Source organism: Lactuca serriola, chromosome 8 (assembly GCF_051521515.1).
Source record: "Lactuca serriola cultivar US96UC23 chromosome 8, Lser_US96UC23_V15, whole genome shotgun sequence".
NCBI classification, from domain to species: domain Eukaryota; kingdom Viridiplantae; phylum Streptophyta; class Magnoliopsida; order Asterales; family Asteraceae; genus Lactuca; species Lactuca serriola.
Genome location: NC_136415.1, coordinates 290881913 through 290901662, shown reverse-complemented (window position 1 = coordinate 290901662; position 19750 = coordinate 290881913). Strand labels below are relative to the sequence as shown.

General features: G+C 37.6%; 1 protein-coding gene across 3 annotated transcripts; it reads right to left on the bottom strand.

Moving 5' to 3' along the window:
* Window positions 1–3033: 3033 nt before the first annotated feature.
* LOC145070724 (disease resistance protein RUN1-like) lies at window positions 3034–8817 on the bottom strand. Of its 3 annotated transcripts, none has more exons than XM_079017681.1 (7): window positions 8256–8817; window positions 6196–7276; window positions 5697–6017; window positions 4714–5619; window positions 4004–4574; window positions 3602–3666; window positions 3034–3478 (listed from the first exon to the last, which is right to left on the bottom strand). In XM_079017681.1, the coding sequence occupies exons 1-7, from the start codon at window positions 8780–8782 to the stop codon at window positions 3290–3292; spliced, it is 3660 nt and encodes a 1219-aa protein (XP_078873807.1). In that variant the 5' UTR covers window positions 8783–8817; the 3' UTR covers window positions 3034–3289. The 3 variants fall into 3 exon arrangements, with proteins under 3 accessions (XP_078873807.1, XP_078873805.1, XP_078873806.1); XM_079017679.1 differs by having other exon boundaries at window positions 6196–7324; window positions 8256–8816; XM_079017680.1 differs by having other exon boundaries at window positions 4714–5616; window positions 6196–7324; window positions 8256–8815.
* Between the last annotated feature and the right edge of the window lie 10933 nt (window positions 8818–19750).

Here is a 19750-nt window from a genome sequence, read left to right as displayed (position 1 = left end):
ACTCAGAATATGGTGTATGGCCACTGTAACCGGTGTGGCATAGGTCATCTTCCAGCCCAATGCCCAAATCAACCCTTTTTAACTTCAGCTCGTGATGTGTCACAAGCCAATTATGCAACATTATCAAAAAAATGGCTCGGCTGCTGGTTCAACATGGTTTCCCGACACTGGGTCAAACAGTCACGTTACACCCGACTTCACAACTTTAGACAATGCTGATGCTTACAATGGCAACAATTCTCTTCATGTTGGTGACGGTAATCCTCTCCTTATTTTTCACATTGGTTCATCTAAACTATACTCTCCCACCAAAACCTTTAATCTATCTAATGTTCTTCATGTCCCTGAAATCAAAAAGAACCTTTTATCTGTTCAACAATTCTGCTTAGATAATAACGTGTTTTTTGAATTTCATTCGTCCTTTTTTGTTGTGAAGGACGAGTCTACACGTTCCATCCTACTCATGAGACCAAGTAATCAAGGGCTATATTCGTTGTGTCTCCCAAAATTGAAGTCTCTTCCTCATATGTCTTTCACCGCCATCAAAGCATCATCAACCACTTGGCATCATCGTCTTGGGCACCCTCATGCTCGTGTTTTTCAATCAATTATTTCTCGTAGTCATTTACCTATTTCTTCACATGTAATTTCTTCTTTATGTTCTAGTTGTCAAATGGGGAAATCGTCAAAATTATCATTGCCACTTTCAAAGTATCGTAGTAATCATGTTTTGGATTTAGTTTATTGTGATGTTTGGGGCCCCGCCCCATCTACTTCTTTTAGTGGTCACCGATATTTTTTATTATGCGTTGATCATCATTCCCGATACATGTGGTTTTACCCATTAGCTCAAAAATCAGATGTTTATATCACTTTTAAAACCTTTGTTCTCATGGTTGAAAGACAATTTACAACAAAACTTAAACAAGTTCAAACCGATTGGGGGGGGGGGGGGGTTGAATTTCGCACTCTTGCATCTTTCTTCACCTCTCTTGGTATAATCCATCGCCGCTCCTGCCCTCACACAAGTGCCCAAAATGGCCTTGTTGAGCGGCGTCACCGACATGTGGTGGAAACGGGCCTTGCTCTCCTTGCTCACTCACATGCTCCTCCACGTTTTCGAGACTTTGCTTTCGAGACAGTGGTTTAGTTAATCAACCGTTTGCCCTCTCGTAATTACTCCAACAAATCTCCTTTTGAGCATCTTTTCAATAAAACCCCAGATTATTCTTTCCTTAGAATCTTCGGGTGTCCATTTGCTAAAAACACAAATGTCATTAATTCAAAGTGGGTTTACAGGATTAAAAAGGATGCAAATGGGAATGTTACTCGCTACAAAGCCCGCCTTGTGGCGAAAGGCTTCAACCAACAACCGGGTGTTGACTACCAAGAGACATTCAGTCCCGTTGTCAAAGCAACAACAATCCGTGTTATTCTATCTCTTGCTGTGACAAATCAATGGTCTCTTAGACAACTTGATGTTAAAAACGCCTTTCTCCATGGTGATCTCAAGGAAACGGTTTATCCACATCAACCACCAGGCTTTGTTGATAAATCAAGACCTGATCATGTTTGCTTACTCCATAAATCCTTGTATGGATTGAAACAGGCACCGAGAGCATGGTTTGAACGACTCTCTACAACCTTACAGTCTCTCGGTTTTGTTGGTTCTAAAACCGATCCCTCATTCTAAAACCGATCCCTCATTGTCCATCCTCAAGAATAGGGCTACATTAATCTATGTTCTTGTTTACGTAGATGATATTATTGTTATCGGGAATGATCCTCAAGCAATCACAGGTGTTATCTCTAAATTAGGATCAACGTTTGCTGTCCAAGATCTAGGGAACTTACACTATTTTTTGGGCCTTGAGATTGTTTCTCATGGTAAACACATCATTCTATCTCAGCGCAAGTATGTCTCTGACTTGCTAACATGTACTGGTCTAGCATATTGCAAACCCGTGTCATCGCCCATGAGCAGCTCTCAAGTGTTAACCTTGTCCGACAGCCCCTTGCTAACGGATCCAACCAAATACCGCCAAACAGTTGGTGCTCTACAATATGTAACTCTCTTGCGACCCGATATTACTTTTGTCGTCAACAAAGTTTACCAATTCATGCAAACTCCAACAAAAAACCATTGGTCTGCTGTTAAACGAATACTTCGTTATCTCAAGGGAACATCACACTTTGGCCTCTTTATCCGTCATGGGTCTGCTTCTACACTTCAAGCTTTCACCGATGTTGATTGGCGCGCCACCTTAAAAGCGTACTCTGATGCTGATTGGGTCGCCTGTCCAGATGACCGTCGGTCCACGGGGGGATTTGCCATCTACTTGGGTTCCAACCTAATTTCGTGGACTGCTCGCAAACAACGTACGGTTTCTAGATCTTCCACCGAATCTGAGTATAAAGCTCTTGCCGACACGGTTGCTGAGATAACATGGCTAGAAGCTCTCCTAAACGAGTTTGGTATTACATCTAAAGTCTCTCCCACGTTTTGGTGTGATAACTTGGGGGCCACATATCTTTCTGCCAATCCTGTGTTTCATGCACGAATGAAACACATAGAAGTGGACTACCATTTTGTACGAGAAAAGGTTGCTCAAGGAAAGTTGAGAGTTCAATTTATTTCCACACATGATCAAATTGCCGATGTGTTTACGAAACCGCTCCCTTCTCAAAGATTTCTATGCTAAGGTCCAAGTTGCAGGTCGTTCCCCGCCCTCAACTTGCGGGGGGATAATAGACAACATATATTTAAGATATTTAACAGTATTTTATTTATCTTATTATAGATGGTACTAAAGTGTAATATCTATCTTATATATAGGACCTTTATTGTAATCTTCAAATCTTAAGAATAATACAAAAATCATTCGGTGGCATATTATCGATGATCAAATTCCTAGATATTTGATACTGATGATCAAATGTCTTTAGGCACAAGAACAAGAACAAGACATTCATATTAGGAATGTACAAAATCTAAGGGCCAAAAGTGTGATATCCATACATATACTCACAATATTAATAAAATAGACGATGAGATGGTGGTTTTTAAAAATTTAAAATACGAAAGAAACTAAAAATAACTAATAATTATAGTATAAAATATCGCCTGATTGACAAAATCACACGATTTAATTAAGTAAAAAAAACAGAAAATCTTGATAAAAACCAAATACTTTGAAATCAGAGCCCTAAAGAAATGAATTTGGGCTTCACAATCCTGTTGAGACGTTTCCATGGAGTGCTCATGGCTGCCTAATTCTTTATATAAAAGTTATGCCCGTGTACAGTTAAACCACTTCCTCCACATACATGAACGTTTAGCCTGTTGTTCTAACTCAGCCTCGACCATGACCTCAACGTCGACTTTGACCTCAGACTCAGACTCAACGACCTCAGCCACGACAGGGACCTCATCTCCATCATTAAGGATGAGATTGTTGCACGTAGATGTTCCAATTTCCTAGCATTCAATATTGCAAGGTTACAACTCCATTTATTTTTTTGTTAAAATCATGGACTAATCAAGAAATTTGATGAAAACATTAATGTGATAAGAGAAAGATGTAAGTGTCAAAAAGTGTACCTCGGGTATGTGACCAACTATGGCTGGCTTCCTTTGGGATAAAGCTGTAAACAACATTTCATCTCCTGATAAAAATAGAGAAAAAGTATTACATTAGTTATCAGTTACATGCATCCTCTTGGAGAAAGTTAGGCTTTTCAATGTGCTGGGTCAGATCTAATCTTTACATTTATGTGATCCAAAATATCAAAAACTTGATCAATGGACCCCACAAATTGACCCATTTAGGTGGACCAATACTTGGATCGATCCGATTAAAATTTAAAACTAGTTTCATATTTTATAGATATAAACTCTGATTTTAATCATTGAACTTTTGGAACACAAAAACTAGATAAAAAGTAATACATAGGATGATACAACAAAAAGAAAAAATTATTTAATAAGTAGAATGATATATACCTTTATAGTAGTCGCGGTCTCCAACAAATTTACCATATCTCATAAATGGTTTGATACCATGTGTAGTAATTCGCAATATGCTTAGGATGTATTCTCCTGTTGTTAGTTGATACCCAGTAAGATCTCCACCAATGATGTGATTCCATGACTTGTAATAACCCAATGCATCTTCTTCATCCGTGTTTCCATCATCATAAACAACACTCACCCCACACTTCATTGCAATTCCATTATATGACCTAAAGTTTCTTAGAGTGATACTAACCGAGTCACCACCTTCCATCTCATTCATCCTAAACATCCAATGGCTTAACACAGTGTAAGACTCTTCGCCTACACCAACATTGCCAATGCAATGTTCATATATCCAGGTTCGGTTTTTTGTTATATTATGAATAATGATCACCGGCAATTGATATGTACTGACATAGCAGAAATTAAATCCTCTAGGCTTGTTAGAAGATGATAAAATGGTAAATGATATTGATGGCCCATTGCTTCTATGTGTAATCCAATTCGGCATATCTTTCCCCCCATAAATTGTGCTGAATATTCCAAATTCATAATACATCTGCCAAATTAAGACAACCAATCGGCTTAATTAATCATTGTAAATTATATGTACATATATATATATATATATATATATATATATATATATATATATATATATATATATTCATAGACATAAAGTTAACCAGAGATAAAACCTGGATTTGATGTTCCTGTGAGTCTCTCCCATAAGAATAAGTTCGCACGCCCCTTTTGTTAAGGAAGTCGAGCTTGTTCCAGCACAAACTATGTAATACCTTTTCCTCAACACTTGCCATAGGTTGGATCTTGACCATGCCTTCAATTTCACACAACTGGGGTGCTAACCTTCTCCACGGTATGGATAAGTTGAGTGGGCGCATTTCTGGATCAAATACAACTTTGCGTAGCACATGCATTTTTTCAGAATACATGCTCAAAAATGTTAGTGAAGTTGGAGGATGCTCGACTAACGTAAGCATGTCACAGTGTTGCATACTGAGCGACTGAAGCCTAGAAAGGCTTCTCACACAATTAGGCATGGAACTGATATGGTTTTCATCTAAATTTAATGCCTCTAACATGGAGAAGCAACTAAAGTCCATCGGAAAGGATTCCGTGTACAAATTATTATTTGCAAGTGACAGCCTTACTAAAGAGCTTGGCAAAGAAATCGTGAAGAACTTCAAATCACTTGGTATAGCCTCAAGAACGGCAGATGAAGAGACTTTTGTGTTTATGCCAATGTTGTTAGCCTCGACCATTTTGCATTTATCCCTAATCTCGATTTGGGATCTACCGAGATTGCAACCATCTAGCAATAGTGTTTTAACCATCTTTAACATGCCCATGGTAAGCTTTTCAAGCTTGTTGCAATACCTTAGATCAATGTAGACAAGTCCAACACATTCTTGAACTGATTCACAAACCTCAAGCAATTCATTGCAATTTGTAGCTATTAACCTCTCAAGTGCAGGGAATTCTACAAAGCCAACCAAACTACGAAGCCCTCCACAAAAACTTAAATTAAGAATCTTCAATGATCCAAGAAGCTTTTTGTCTTTTGCACGAGATCCAATTGACTGCTGAAATGGGGATAAGTTAGAATAGTAGCGAAGTTCATCAACTCGGCATGGATGAATAATAAATGGAAATAAGTTACCTTTTCCCTATTCTCGAGTTGTGGATTACTATAAAAATTCATAAATGATTCAATATTGCTATACGACATGTCAAGAGCAACCAGATTATCCGTGGGCAAGTCCGAAGGTATATACTTTGAAGGGAACCCATGCATACACAACCATCTTAATTCTTTCGAAAAGTTTTCATAAGACCCATGTACTTTCACATAATTGAGTTGTAGGAGCATTAGATTGTCCATCTTACTCAATATATCTGTTTTCAACTCAAACGATCCACTTAGCAACTCTTTCTTAAGCATTCTCATGTCAAGGGTGAGTCCTAGAAGATTTCCCATACTCTAACAAGAAAACAAATGCAAAAAAATTAAATTAAAATTGTGACATATACGTATACATATGAGTACATGATATGTACGTACGTACGCACATACATACATACATACATACACATACCTATAGACAATACACAATACTTCGAACGTGCATAGTATTAACAACTATACAATAATTTATTACCCTTTTTTGCTTCAACACTTTGAATGACTCCTCATTACACCATAATCGACTTCGCTTCCATGGCTTGTCAGGTGATTCTTGATGCACTACAAATCTTCCCATCTCCTGAATCAACCGATGCATCATCAATGTGTTATTATGTCCGATACTAAGAAGGCATTTATCAGTGAGATTCATGATCCCAGATCTTATTTTTATATCACATGCCTTTAATATTGTTTCAGTAAAATCTCTATCCATTCCAACAAAAAAACAAGCAATATACTTAAACAAGTCCTTATCATTTTTGGATGACAATGAGTCAAAGCTTTTTCTCAAGACATTGTTTATAGGTGAGCCATTGTCTTTCTTTAGCAGTTCCATGTGTTCTTCCCAATAAACTACATCTCGGTTATATAGAGACTTGCCCAAAACTTGAAGAGCCAATGGATGTCCTTGACAATACTCCACAAGCCTTTCTAATACCTCTTTATAGCAAGCCTTGGGATGGTTGGGCCTGAATGCATGAAAACAAAAAAGTTGTTGTGCTTCATGCTTAGCTAAGCCTTGAAGCAGATGCTTTGCATGCATGGGCTTAATGGCTGCTTTGAATAATGCACAACTCTCTGTCAACCATGCGTCATTTGTTGTTATAATAATTTTGCTTTTTGAATGAAAACCTTTGCTTCCAAGTAATGCATCCAACTGGTCAAGACTATTAATATCATCAAGAACAAGAAACACCTTTTCAAAGGCTATTGCATTCTCTATCTTTGAAGTGTATAAAGAAACATCATGAACTTGTATTGAACTTGTTTTTGATATGTCATCATGGAGTTGTTTTTGTAAATCAAGCAACCCATTAAAATTTCCATCGCATTTCCTACTGATATCTTCAATAAAGCTACTTGTGTCAAATTCGTGAGAATGTAACCCATATACATATTTGGCCAAAGACGTCTTCCCGATCCCACCCATACCCAAAATAGTGAGTATGTCTGTCGTTTGTGAGGATGTATCTTTTAACCATGAAGTGACGAATTTCTTGGAATTGGCCATCCCAATTAGTTGTGGCACAGGAATCCTTGAGTGTTTGCGTAATCTAAAGTAGATGTTGTTAACAATTTCATCAATAAACTCAGTCTCCTGCCTGAAAGTTGATTTTAATAAGAACCACAAAACACAATCCAAAAAACTAACATACCAGATCTGGAGGTTTAATCTATTCAAAGATCCAATTTCATATCAAGCTATTATGTTTATTTAGTTAATTTTTCACATCAAAATTTCAGTATATTTGCAGTTATAACCATATAAATATCTGATGTTTAAGGCCACAATTTCTATGTATAATACAATTAGAACCACTAATGCAATACAATATTTCACTAATAGGCCACCAAAATTTCATTATGTTTAGAAAAATCCATCAAAGTATAATATTGATATAGTTTTGCTTGAATATATAATAAATGTTATGATTTATAGATATTATGATATTATAATAAATGCGTAGCAAGCCATTCAAATTTTGATTTTTAATTCTTTTTTAGAATGGCAGAGAATATTTATAAACAAAAAAGAATCAGTAGCCACCAAAATAAACGAATTAAATGACCGTACTAAGAAGAGGAGACACACTCCAGCTAAAACCTATTATAGCAATGAAGTATAATTATCGCAGGACCTAGAAATTATAGTGTAAAGAATATTACAGACAACCACCTGCGATAATTATACACACAAAAAAACTCCCACACGTATTATAATTATCAAATGATTAACATATTTAAATAAATTAAATTAATAAATTATAACAGCTGTATAACACTTTATATAATTTGATTCCAACCCAAAACATGTCAGAATACAAAATGGTTAATCACTGACGCATTTTTATCCGATTTAAATCAATTCATTTATCAGATCATATAATTGAAAATTTGATTCCACTCGATGCATCTTGGTCCAGTTCACATATACAAAACATATGCCTTTTTCAAACATTGAAGAAACGTAGCAAGATGACACTGAAACTTCATGTGTTTGATCAAACAAAATATGGGTAAGAAAGTAGTTACCTGCCATCGACATCCATCCCTTTCAAATCAGCAACTTCAGTAAGAGCTTGACTCCATCGGTCAACCTTTTGAGCCCATTGACTTCTTTTATTTGGATTTGTCTCAGCCTTCATCACTCGTTTATGCTTAGCTATTGCATCTCCAAAGCTACTTTGTTGCTTCCGAACATGGGTGGGATCGACATGATAGAAGATGGGGATAACAATTTGGTTGGAGGCCTTACGTTCCCCAAGGATTAGTACCAGTTCATCTAGACACCATGACGAATTTGCATAGTTCTTAGACAACACGATGATAGAAGCCCTAGATTCTTTAATCGCACCCTCCAATTCTGGTTTAAGATCACCTCCGGTTTCAATCTCTTTATCGTCCAAAAAGGTAGAAATATCGGCACCCAAGAGGGCCTTATGGAGATGATCTGTGAAACTATGACGAGTATCATCACCTCGAAAACTTAAAAACACGTCATATTTATGATCATTAGTAGATGAAGATGACCCTTCATTGTATTCAGATAATATAACCATTAGGAGAGGGAAGATATGAGTTATTTGGATCAAATTAAGACTGGCTAGGTGATAGGCAAGTTCCTAAAGACCCGCCCAATATGACAGACCCGAAACCGACTCCAGAACCCGATTAGGTGAATACATGGGTCAACCTAATTCAATCAAAACCTCACTTGATTGTAGATTTTACCCCACGTGTTCCTCTACCTATCAGTCAAGAGTATTTTGTTTTATTTCCATGTTATTTTATTTTCCTTATTATTTTAGTTTATTTTGGCTTCTCTACAACAGTTATTTACTTTCCCTAAATGTAGCTACGTGGGTGGTGGGTTTTGTTTTTCCCATTTTTCCCTATATGTATGGAGGAATGATGAATGGAAAGAAGGCAGTTTTTGGAGGTTTCCTTAAAATTAATTCTCTAAGTTTAGAGATTATTTTCCATTGCTATCCTAATTTTGGCAGGATTTAGGAGGTGATCTTGGAGGCTGATTTGAGAATCTCGTGGTGTATCTGTATCGAGAATTTCAAGTTGGATTGCCCGGCGATTCCTTTTGGGTGGTGACGACTGTATCTCAGAAGGAGCGTTGCTACTGTTTTACTTTGTTTTGGTTTTAATTTTGGTTTAACTTTTGATCCAAATACAAAGTCGTTGGCCATCATTTGGTATCAGAGCTATGGATACCCGAAGTTCTGCTGAGTTGAAGAAAGCTCTTGAAAGTCCTGAGGCTGAAAAAAAGGCAATGGCTGCGAAGATGAAGGTTATGGAAGATCAGATCCTTGAACTCTCTATCAACCGCCGAGATGATGATGATAACGATACCGGTGGATCAGGGGTTCGTTCAAGAGGGCATGGTCAGTGGCATTCTAATGATATTAAGGTTGAAATCCCTGAGTACGATGGAAAACTCGATCCTGGCGAGTTTGTAGAGTGGATGAGAACAGTAGAATGTGCCTTTGATTACAAAGAAACATCTGATGAACACAAAGTAAAGATTGTAGCCATGAAATTGAGAAAGTATGCATCAACATGGTGGGCTAATACATGCATTAAGCGAGAGCGTTTGGGAAAGAAGAAGGTAAAAGAATGGCCAAAGATGAAAAAATTAATGAAACAGAAATTTCTACCCTCCTATTACATTCAGGCAAGTTTTTCTCAATTACACCATCTTAGACAAAAAACGACCAGTAGAGGAGTACTCTCGGGAATTCGAGTATTTACTTATGAAGTGTGATCTACCCGAGGATGACCCGCAGACTCTGGTACGGTATTTGGGGGGATTAGATATCCGTGTTGCTAATATTGTGGAGTTGTACCCGTACTCATCTCTAGATGAATTGACCCTGTTGGCCCACAAGGTAGATAACCAGCAACGCAACAAGGGAAAGTTTGAAGCTGGACGAAACTTTACTAAGAACTCAACCCAACCCAAAACAGTACCAAACAACAAAACTCCCATTATACCTGAAAATTCATCAACTCCAAACCATGTTCCACGAAGATGTTTTCGATGCCAGGGGTTAGGGCATATTGCTTCCGAGTATCCGAACAAGAAAATGATCACTTTGGCTGAGTACGAAGGTGTAGATAATTCCTTCATAGTTGACACAACTTTGGAAGCAGGTGTGGATGTTGAATCTGTTGTTGAGGAACTTGTGGGACCTGATGAGGGAGCATGTCTTGTTGTTCGGCGGGCACTCAGCAACACTCCTGATCAAGAACTTTGTAAGGACTTCATACTCATGGGCCTTGATGAAGAAGAACGCAACACACCAACAGACCCACACCCTTATGTTCACTCCCTCTTACAATCATATAACCAAGTATTTCCCGCTGAAATCTCTTCCGGTTTACCTCCTCTACGCACCATTCAACATAAAATTGATTTCATTCCCGGTTCCATTCTACCAAATAAACCTGCATATCGATCCAACCCCCAAGAAACAGAAGAAATAAGGAAACAAGTTGATGGGCTACTACAAAAGGGACTTATTCGCGAGTCACTCAGCCCATGTGCAGTCCCCACTATTCTGGTGCCCAAAAAGAATGGGGAATGGCGAATGTGTATGGATAGTAGGTCAATCAATAAGATCACTATCAAGTACCGATTCCCGATTCCACGGTTGAATGATCTATTGGATGAACTACATGGTGCAACGATATTTTCAAAAGTTGATTTGAGAAGTGGTTATCATCAGATCAGAATTTATGAAGGAGATGAGTGGAAGACAACTTTTAAGACAAAGGAAGGGTTGTATGAATGGTTAGTTATGCCTTTCGGCTTATCAAACGCACCGAGTACTTTCATGCGATTGATGAATCAGGTTTTAAAACCATTTCTAGGCAGATTTGTTGTTGTGTATTTCGATGATATATTGGTCTTTAGTCAAACCAAAAAAGATCACCAATCACACCTCCAACAATTATTCGAAGTACTTGACCGTGAAAAGCTCTATGGGAACTTAGAAAAGTGTGACTTCTTTACTGCCCAAATAACATTTCTTGGTTACTTAGTTTCTGCGCAGGGAATCCGGGTTGACGAAAAGAAGGTTCAAGCCATTCGGGATTGGCCGGTTCCTCAAACTATTCAACAAGTTCGAAGCTTTCATGGATTGGCTTCCTTTTACCGACGTTTTGTTAAAAATTTTAGTACTCTTGTGGCACCCATGACTGAAATTACCAAGCTTAAACAGTTTGTTTGGAACCCTCAAGCACAAGCCGTATTTGAAGAACTAAAAAAAACAATTATCCTCTACTCCTGTGTTGGCATTACCGTGTTTTGATGAGGTGTTTGAGGTTGAATGTGATGCTTCAGGAGTGGGAATTGGGGCTGTTATGTCACAGTTGGGTCGTCCAATTGCCTATTTTAGCGAGAAGCTTAATGATGGGAAACGGCGATACTCAACGTATGATAAAGAATTCTATGCAATTGTCAGGGCCTTAGACCATTGGCAGCATTATTTGATATCTAAGGAGTTTATATTGCATTCTGATCACGAAGCACTCAAGTACATTCAGGGCCAACACAAATTACAACCTCGACATGCCAAATGGGTGGAGTATTTACAAGCCTTTACTTTCACTATTAAGCACAAGTCAGGTAAATTAAACAAGGGGGCTGATGCTTTGTCTCGTAAGTATGCATTAATTAATTCTCTACAACTGAAGGTTATTGGTCTTGAACTCCTCAAGCACGAATATTCTTCTGATCCTGATTTCGGGGAGTTGCTTATTAGCTGTCAAAATCATGCTACTGGAAAATATAACTTGTCTGATGGTTTTCTTTTCAGGGGAGAGCGATTATGTATACCTCAACATAGTATTCGAGTAATGTTAATCAAAGAGACCCACGAAGGTGATCTGGCAGGACATCTGGGTATAGATAAAACCCTCACAATGCTGCAGAATCAATTTTTTTGGCCCAAGATGATGCGAGATGTAGAGCATTTTGTCCGTCGCTGTTTACCCTGCCACCGAGCCAAAGGTCACTCTTTTCCCCATGGATTATACATGCCATTACCTGTACCTGTTGCTCCGTGGGAAGACGTTAGTCTCGATTTTATCATCGGCTAACCCCGAACACAACGTCAAAAGGATTCTATTATGGTGGTGGTTGACCGTTTCTCAAAAATGGCGCATTTCATTGCTTGTCATACTACGTATGATGCTGTGCAGGTGGCTAATCTCTATTTTAAAGAAATCGTTCGCCTCCATGGGATTCCAAGTACTATGGTTAGTGACCGGGACGTCAAATTTCTTAGGAATTTTTGGATAACTTTATGGCGAAAAATGGGTACTAAACTCAAATTTAGTACCTCTAGTCACCCACAAACAGATGGACAAACGGAGGTTACCAACCGCACCCTCGGATCACTGCTTCGTGCTCTCATCACTACTAATCTGAAACAGTGGGAAGATTTGTTACCTCAGGCTGAGTTTGCTTATAATCGGGCTCCCAACAAGACTACTGGTCTTAGTCCTTTTATAGTCGTTTATGGATTGAACCCGAAGACACCGCTTGACCTCGCCGTCCTTGATACATCTTCTAAATTTAATCCGGAAGCTAGCAACCGAGCTATTGAGATTAAGGCTTTGCACCAACATGTACATGATAAAATCACAAAGTCCAACAAACTCCTTAAGTACCGTCGTGATAAAGGACGCAAACACATCCTATTTCAACCGGGTGATCTCGTATGGGTTCATTTTCGCAAGGACCGGTTTCCCGCCAAACGTCGATCCAAGCTTAGCCCCAGGTCTGATGGTCCCTTCAAGATTTTAGCACGGGTTAACGACAATGCTTATAAGGTCAGCCTGCCTGGAACTCCTAAAGAAGCAGCCACGTTCAATGTAGCTGATATTGAACCTTACTTTGACCCTGCTGATCCTATTCCAAGTTTGAGGGCAAACTTTTTCGAAGCTGGGGAGGATGATAGGCAAGTTCCTAAAGACCCGCCCAATATGACAGACCCGAAACCGACTCCAGAACCCGATCAGGTGAATACATGGGTCAACCTAATTCAATCAAAACCTTCCATCACTTGATTGTAGATTTTACCCCACGTGTTCCTCCACATATCAGTCAAGAGTATTTTGTTTTATTTCCATGTTATTTTATTTTCCTTATTATTTTAGTTTATTTTGGCTTCTCTACAACAATTATTTACTTTCCCTAAATGTAGCTACGTGGGTGGTGGGTTTTGTTTTTCCTTTTTTTCCCTGTATGTATGGAGGAATGATGAATGGAAAGAAGGCAGTTTTTGGAGGTTTCCTTAAAATTAATTCTCTAAGTTTAGAGATTATTTTCCATTGTTATCCTAATTTTGGCAGGATTAGGAGGTGATCTTGGAGGCTGATTTGAGAATCTCGTGGTGTATATGTATCGAGAATTTCAAGTTGGATTGCCCGGCGATTCCTTTTGGGTGGTGACGACTGTATCTCAGAAGGAGCGTTGCTGCTGTTTTACTTAGTTTTGGTTTTAATTTTGGTTTAACTTTTGATCCAAATACAAAGTCGTTGGCCATCACTAGGTAATGGCTTTTGTAAGGGAAATCCAAGTCGACTTCTTATTTTTGAACGGGGAGAATTGTATTAAACTAACCCTTTCAAGTCAACAGCTACTTCTAATAAATAAATATGTTTTTCGAATTTTCTTGGAAACTTACTAGATGAATTTGAATAATAGATTACATGGGTCGGGTATCGAGTTTTCTTGGAAACTTACTAGAAGAATTTATGCAATTTATGAGATTTGGTTGAATTGCAAAAGTTATGCAAGTATTATACATGGGATTAAAATATTTCGTTATAAAAGTTCTACCAAAAATAATGGTCATTATGGTTTTAAAAATTAATTTCATGGTTCATGATTTTGTTTTTGAATGAATAAAATGTAACTATTAGTTTATAATGCCACTAGTTTTTATGACCAACTCTTTTAACAACTTTTGTTAAATGTTCAATAACCAAAATACCCTTTAGTTTTATTTTTTAATCTTTATATTTAAACATAATAAATATGCCCCCCTCCCCCACCCCCCTCATTTGAAATCGATCTAGAAGCCCAAATTCCCCTCTCATTTGAAATCGATTGAAGATGTGTACCCCTCGTCCGCCTTTGAAATCGATTCGGGCTTGTTAAGCTATAAAACGAAGAACATTAGTTTGAGGATTTTGAAGCGTGTTTTAGTTTGAGTTCTAGATTGTAGGTTTGGTTTTAGAGAAGATGAAAATGGTGCAAACCCGATTATGATATTCCCAAATTAAGCTCACAAAATAAACAATTCTGATATCTCAACATTTCCAATGTTTTCAGCAATCGAACCATGGTGAAAACCTAGATTCTCATCTCGCAATTAAACGGTTTGTATCATTTCCCATGTATCTCGAATCGTTTGATTTATGGGTTTGCTAATGGTAGTGCATCAGGTATTGTAACTAATGTTTTCACTTATATAAGTGATTGTATCTCTATCTACAAAATCAAAAATGTCAAATTTCAATAAATCCCAATAACATTTAATAAAAGCAAAATTAAACCCATCAGGGCTCTGGTGTGACAACCGTCAATTTCCGGTCAAGTTAAAGTCAACTAAAATCAACAAGTCAAACCAGTCAACTCAATTAACCCTTGTGTACTAGGGTATACGTTGTGTTATTTCCGTACAACTCGCTATTCTAATAAGAAATCATAAATTGAAAAGTTTGAATATCAAGATTTCATTAACCTAAAACAGTGGTAAATATCGAACCAAACCGATAAAACAATATTGCATACTCATTGGGAGTGTGTAATATCGTTAAACATGGCTTAGTGGGGCTTACGAACCTTGCGTTGCGAAGCCGGACACTTACAAATGTCACACACGAAACCTCACTCAATCGTTTTCACTCTATCTCTCCAAGTATGTGAAATCTCTCCCAAATCTCTCCAAGTATGTGAAATCTCTCCCAAATCTCTCCAAGTATGTGAAATCTCTCTCAAATCTCTCTTTGTATGAGAAATCTCTCCAAGAATGTGAAATCTTTCCCAAATCTCTCTTTGTATGAGAAATCTCTCCAAGAATGTGAAATCTCTCTCAAATCTCTCTTTGTATGAGAAATCTCTCCAAGAATGTGAAATCTCTCCCAAATCTCTCTTTGTATGAGAAATCTCTCCAAGAATGTGAAATCTCTCCCAAATCTCTCTCAAATGTCCCTTAAACTTTTTGTAGCTTTCGGGCCATCCCGACCCTTAACCGGGTAAAAAACCGCTTAAAACGGGGTAAAAACGGATAAAATAGACTTAAGGACCCGAAACCCCTCTTAAGGAGCCGAACCCTCTTAAGGACCCAAAACCCCTCTTAGGAAGCGAACTTGTCAGAAGCGAAGGCATCAAAAGCGAAATGAACTCAACCCTTGGACCGAACCTGAAGGGTCCTCTCGGGCACAAACCTCGCACCAGGGGACCGAAGCCACCTTCGCCTTCGCCTCTTACTCCCTGTTCGCTCCATTTCGCCTTCGGCCTAACAACAGAAGGGACCGAACCTCGGCCTAGGACCGAGAGGTCTCGCAGGAGGCTCATTTTCACCCGGTATTCGACTACTTTTACATTTTAGGCCCGTTTTTAATTGTTTTAACATGGGATTTTCACCCAAAACTTTATTTTAACAATTAAAACCCATAAATCATTAATTCCCCACGTTTTTAATATAAATATTATCCAAGAAATGAGTGGGTGAAGTACAAGGTTGAGTGTTGACTTTGTTTTACCTTATGACACAAGCAACCACCCCCACACCCGCTCTATGACCAGCCACACCTCCCCACCTTACCTAGGTCAATTCAATGTCATTTCCACTCATTTACCAGCCCTCCTCACGTCCTTAGGGCTGGAACATCCATCCTCTCTCCTCACTTCTCTCATTTGCTCTCATTTCACCAAAGATCCAACTCCACTTTTCTCTCAAACTTTTTCTCTCTAATTCGAGATCCCAAGGCTGATCATCAAGTTTTCTCCCACTCTTGGTAAGTATAATTCATCCTTCTTGTGATTAATACACTTCATTCTACTCCAATCATCGATTCCTTACACAAACATCATCACATTCATGTTAGATCTTCGAATCTCCAAGTGATCTTTCAAGTGTTCTTAAGTTAAACACTTCCATTCTTCAACAATCATCTACTGAAATCACTCAAGGTGATTTCATACCCCTACATTTTCATGTTTTCTTAAGTTTTTCCGCGGGGGGGGGGGGGGGGGGGGGGGATACAAGTTATAACACCAAGAACATAACTAAACTTTTCTAACAGCTTTCATCAGAAAAGTTGGACTCCATTCACGAACTGTTTTGGACAACTTAAACATTTTAGTTTTCAAAATTGTTTTAGGTGCAAGTAGTTCCAGCTCTTAGTTTTAAAATGACTACTTTCACATCTCCATACGATTTTTCCACAATTTATGGTGATTTTTACAAAACTGTCTATCATTTCATACATCAATCCGGACCAGTCTGTGATTATGGACTTGTTAACACAAGTTAGAGGTCATTAAAATTCATAATAAAAATTATGAACGAACTAGACTCATTTACCAAACTCTCAGAATTTACGGATTCTGATTTGGACCTTTGATGATTTTTCTATAAATTTTATAAGAATAGTAAATGAAAATATTAATAACAGAAAAATGCTATCAATTTCATTTCACCTTGTAACATGTTGAGCAAGGTGTATATCTTTATGTGAATATATGTTTTTGCAAATAAATGAAATTTTGACTTAGTATATAGTCATACATCAGTTAACAAATGGAGTTTGCTAGATAAAGCATAGAAATAACGATTTGTTATAATCACAGCACATCTATTACATACAAACATTCGAATAAACTATGTTAAAGTATAGTTCATGTACATTACCATTTCTACCCTTGTTTTGATAAACTATAATAGGTATGGTTTATGTTTCCATAACACAAAAAACACATTTCGAAAGGTTTTATTCCCACAGAAAAAGGTTTTACACTCACGCACACCACACGTAAACTTGTTAACCTAAATTGTGAGACATTCTCTTTCCGTACGTCCAAGTGCGGGATCTAAATTCCTGGTAGTTATAATCAGAGTCTCCTGGAGGGAGAACGTGATAGTTGTGTATAGATCTATATTGGGTTAGACACCCCACACCTGAGCTGCATGCAACAGCTAGACCGGCAGGTCTGTGGTGACAAATGTCATTTCAGTTTCGTGACGCCTGAGAAACATAGTGGCAGGTTCATTCAGTCATAGTATGGTTATAGCGGCTCACATAGGGAGTTAACAACACATAAAGTTTACGGGGATTTTCATAAATCAAAATGGGTTTTATGTCGATTTAAAATCACTTTTTATATCAATAATTACAGATATTATTGTAGATTTTCAGTCTTGGTATTTAAGACTACACACCATTCATTACGGGATTTTGCTCAAATCAGAAAGGGTTTTACGCCAATTCGAATTAAGTATGACAAATACTTGTTCATTCTCGGTCCCGGTATTTAGGACCACATAACTTTTATAAGGAAAATATTGGATTTTTCTTGGTAACACACCGCACATTACAAAGAACGGTTTCCAAACTCTTTATCTAAAAAGCTTATGAACTCACCAACCTTTGTGTTGACACTTTTTCAAACAACTTGTATTCTTAGGAATTCAGTGAAACAGAAAATCAACAGCGTTTTGAGGATGGGACGATAAATCGTTAAACAGTTCATTTTGTCATCATAATGTAATTGATTTGAATCATGTAAACATATAGTTTGGTGTAACTTTTTCAATTATATTTATTATGATTGTATTTACTTTGAGAACTATTATACTCGTTGTTGTGATACTATAAATGAAGTCCTCCACCCCCGGACGTTTCCGCCATCCTTGGTTTGGGGGTGTGACATCTGGCCTTTTTCACCGCCTACTTCACCTCCTCGATAGTACATGAAATCTCAATGCCAGTCGAGAGCTTGCTGATCTAAAAGCGCATTTTTTTAACCAACAAATATAAATATATAAAACTCCTAAACTAACACCTAATTATACCTATGTCCATGACAGGACTTGAACCATTGACATCAAAGAATGAGGACACCACCTGATACCGCTCGGCTAGAAGCCCTTTGGTCGAGAGTTCCTTAAACCGAGGACTTCTACTCTCCATTAGGATGACTAGTATTTTCTTAAACTTATCTTTATGGCAATAAAAAAACTTTCTTAACCCGAGCAACATCCATGATTTAGTTACCATTTCATGCCTTTAAAATTAAGTTGCCTTTAGTCACCATCTAATCTTTGCTTTCTGTGCCACATCCGTCATCTTTTTTTTTCTACAAAGCAAATTACTATGATCGAAGACCGGTAACTTTCCTCCATAATAGAAGTTGAGAATACCCGACCATCTATTATTCTGCTAATTTCTTGCAATCGATTCCGAATTCAAGTTTTGCTCCATGATAGAAGTTGAGCATACTCCACTATCTACTATTCTACTAATTTCTAGCAATCAATTTTGAATTTACTTTTGCTTCCTTTTTTTAATCTCCCACTGTTGCCTAAGATTTTGTTTAAGATTCTTAAGTTTATTTTCGAAACCTATGCCAACTCCCTCATCCATAGCCACCTCATTACTCCAAGAATTATGGACCACCTAATCAAAGTCGATCTCATGCATCCAAGAAGTAAAAAAAATTAAAAGGTCTATGACTATAATCAACTACTATCTACGAAAGGAAAATGAGTCTATGATCCAACATAGTCAACTCCAAAGTTATAGTCGAAAGCTCACGAAAACGTCTACTCACTTCTTTAGACACAAAAAACGACCTAGTTTACTTAGTTTTGTACCATTCACACTATCTCTAGTAAAAGAATACCCCCATTGTTATTTCAATAATATCATTATCCACTATGAACAAAATGACATTTAGTGGCACGATCTTTTAGTGACCTATTTTCTTTGATCCACTATATTGTGCTTTTAATGGCATATTCTTAGAAAAATCAATAATATATCACAACTTGATCAGTCCTTTTTATTATGAACCAAAACATTATATATTGAACAATTTACAAAGAAAGACCTCTCTACAAAATACTCTTAATTCTCATGTAACATACCAAAAATTTCCACAAATTTTGAACTTTGCAAAATAACCCATTTATTAACAAAAGTGTTTACAAAAACATTGTCTTCAAAACATGATTTAAAATCAGAGTCTCCTAAGATCCAATCTGATGTATAACTGAGGATGTGTACGGTCACGCCTTCACATTGCCATGAATCATCTGAAGTACCTGAAATCATAAAGAAACTTTAAGCACGAAGCTTAGTCAGTCCCCCAAAATACCACCACACAAGCAGATAGCACATAGATAACAACAACATGTACTAGGTCCACAGCTAAAAGACTAGATTACTCCTGAGCCTACAGTATGAGTCTGGCTTGCCTATCAGGACCACAACTCATA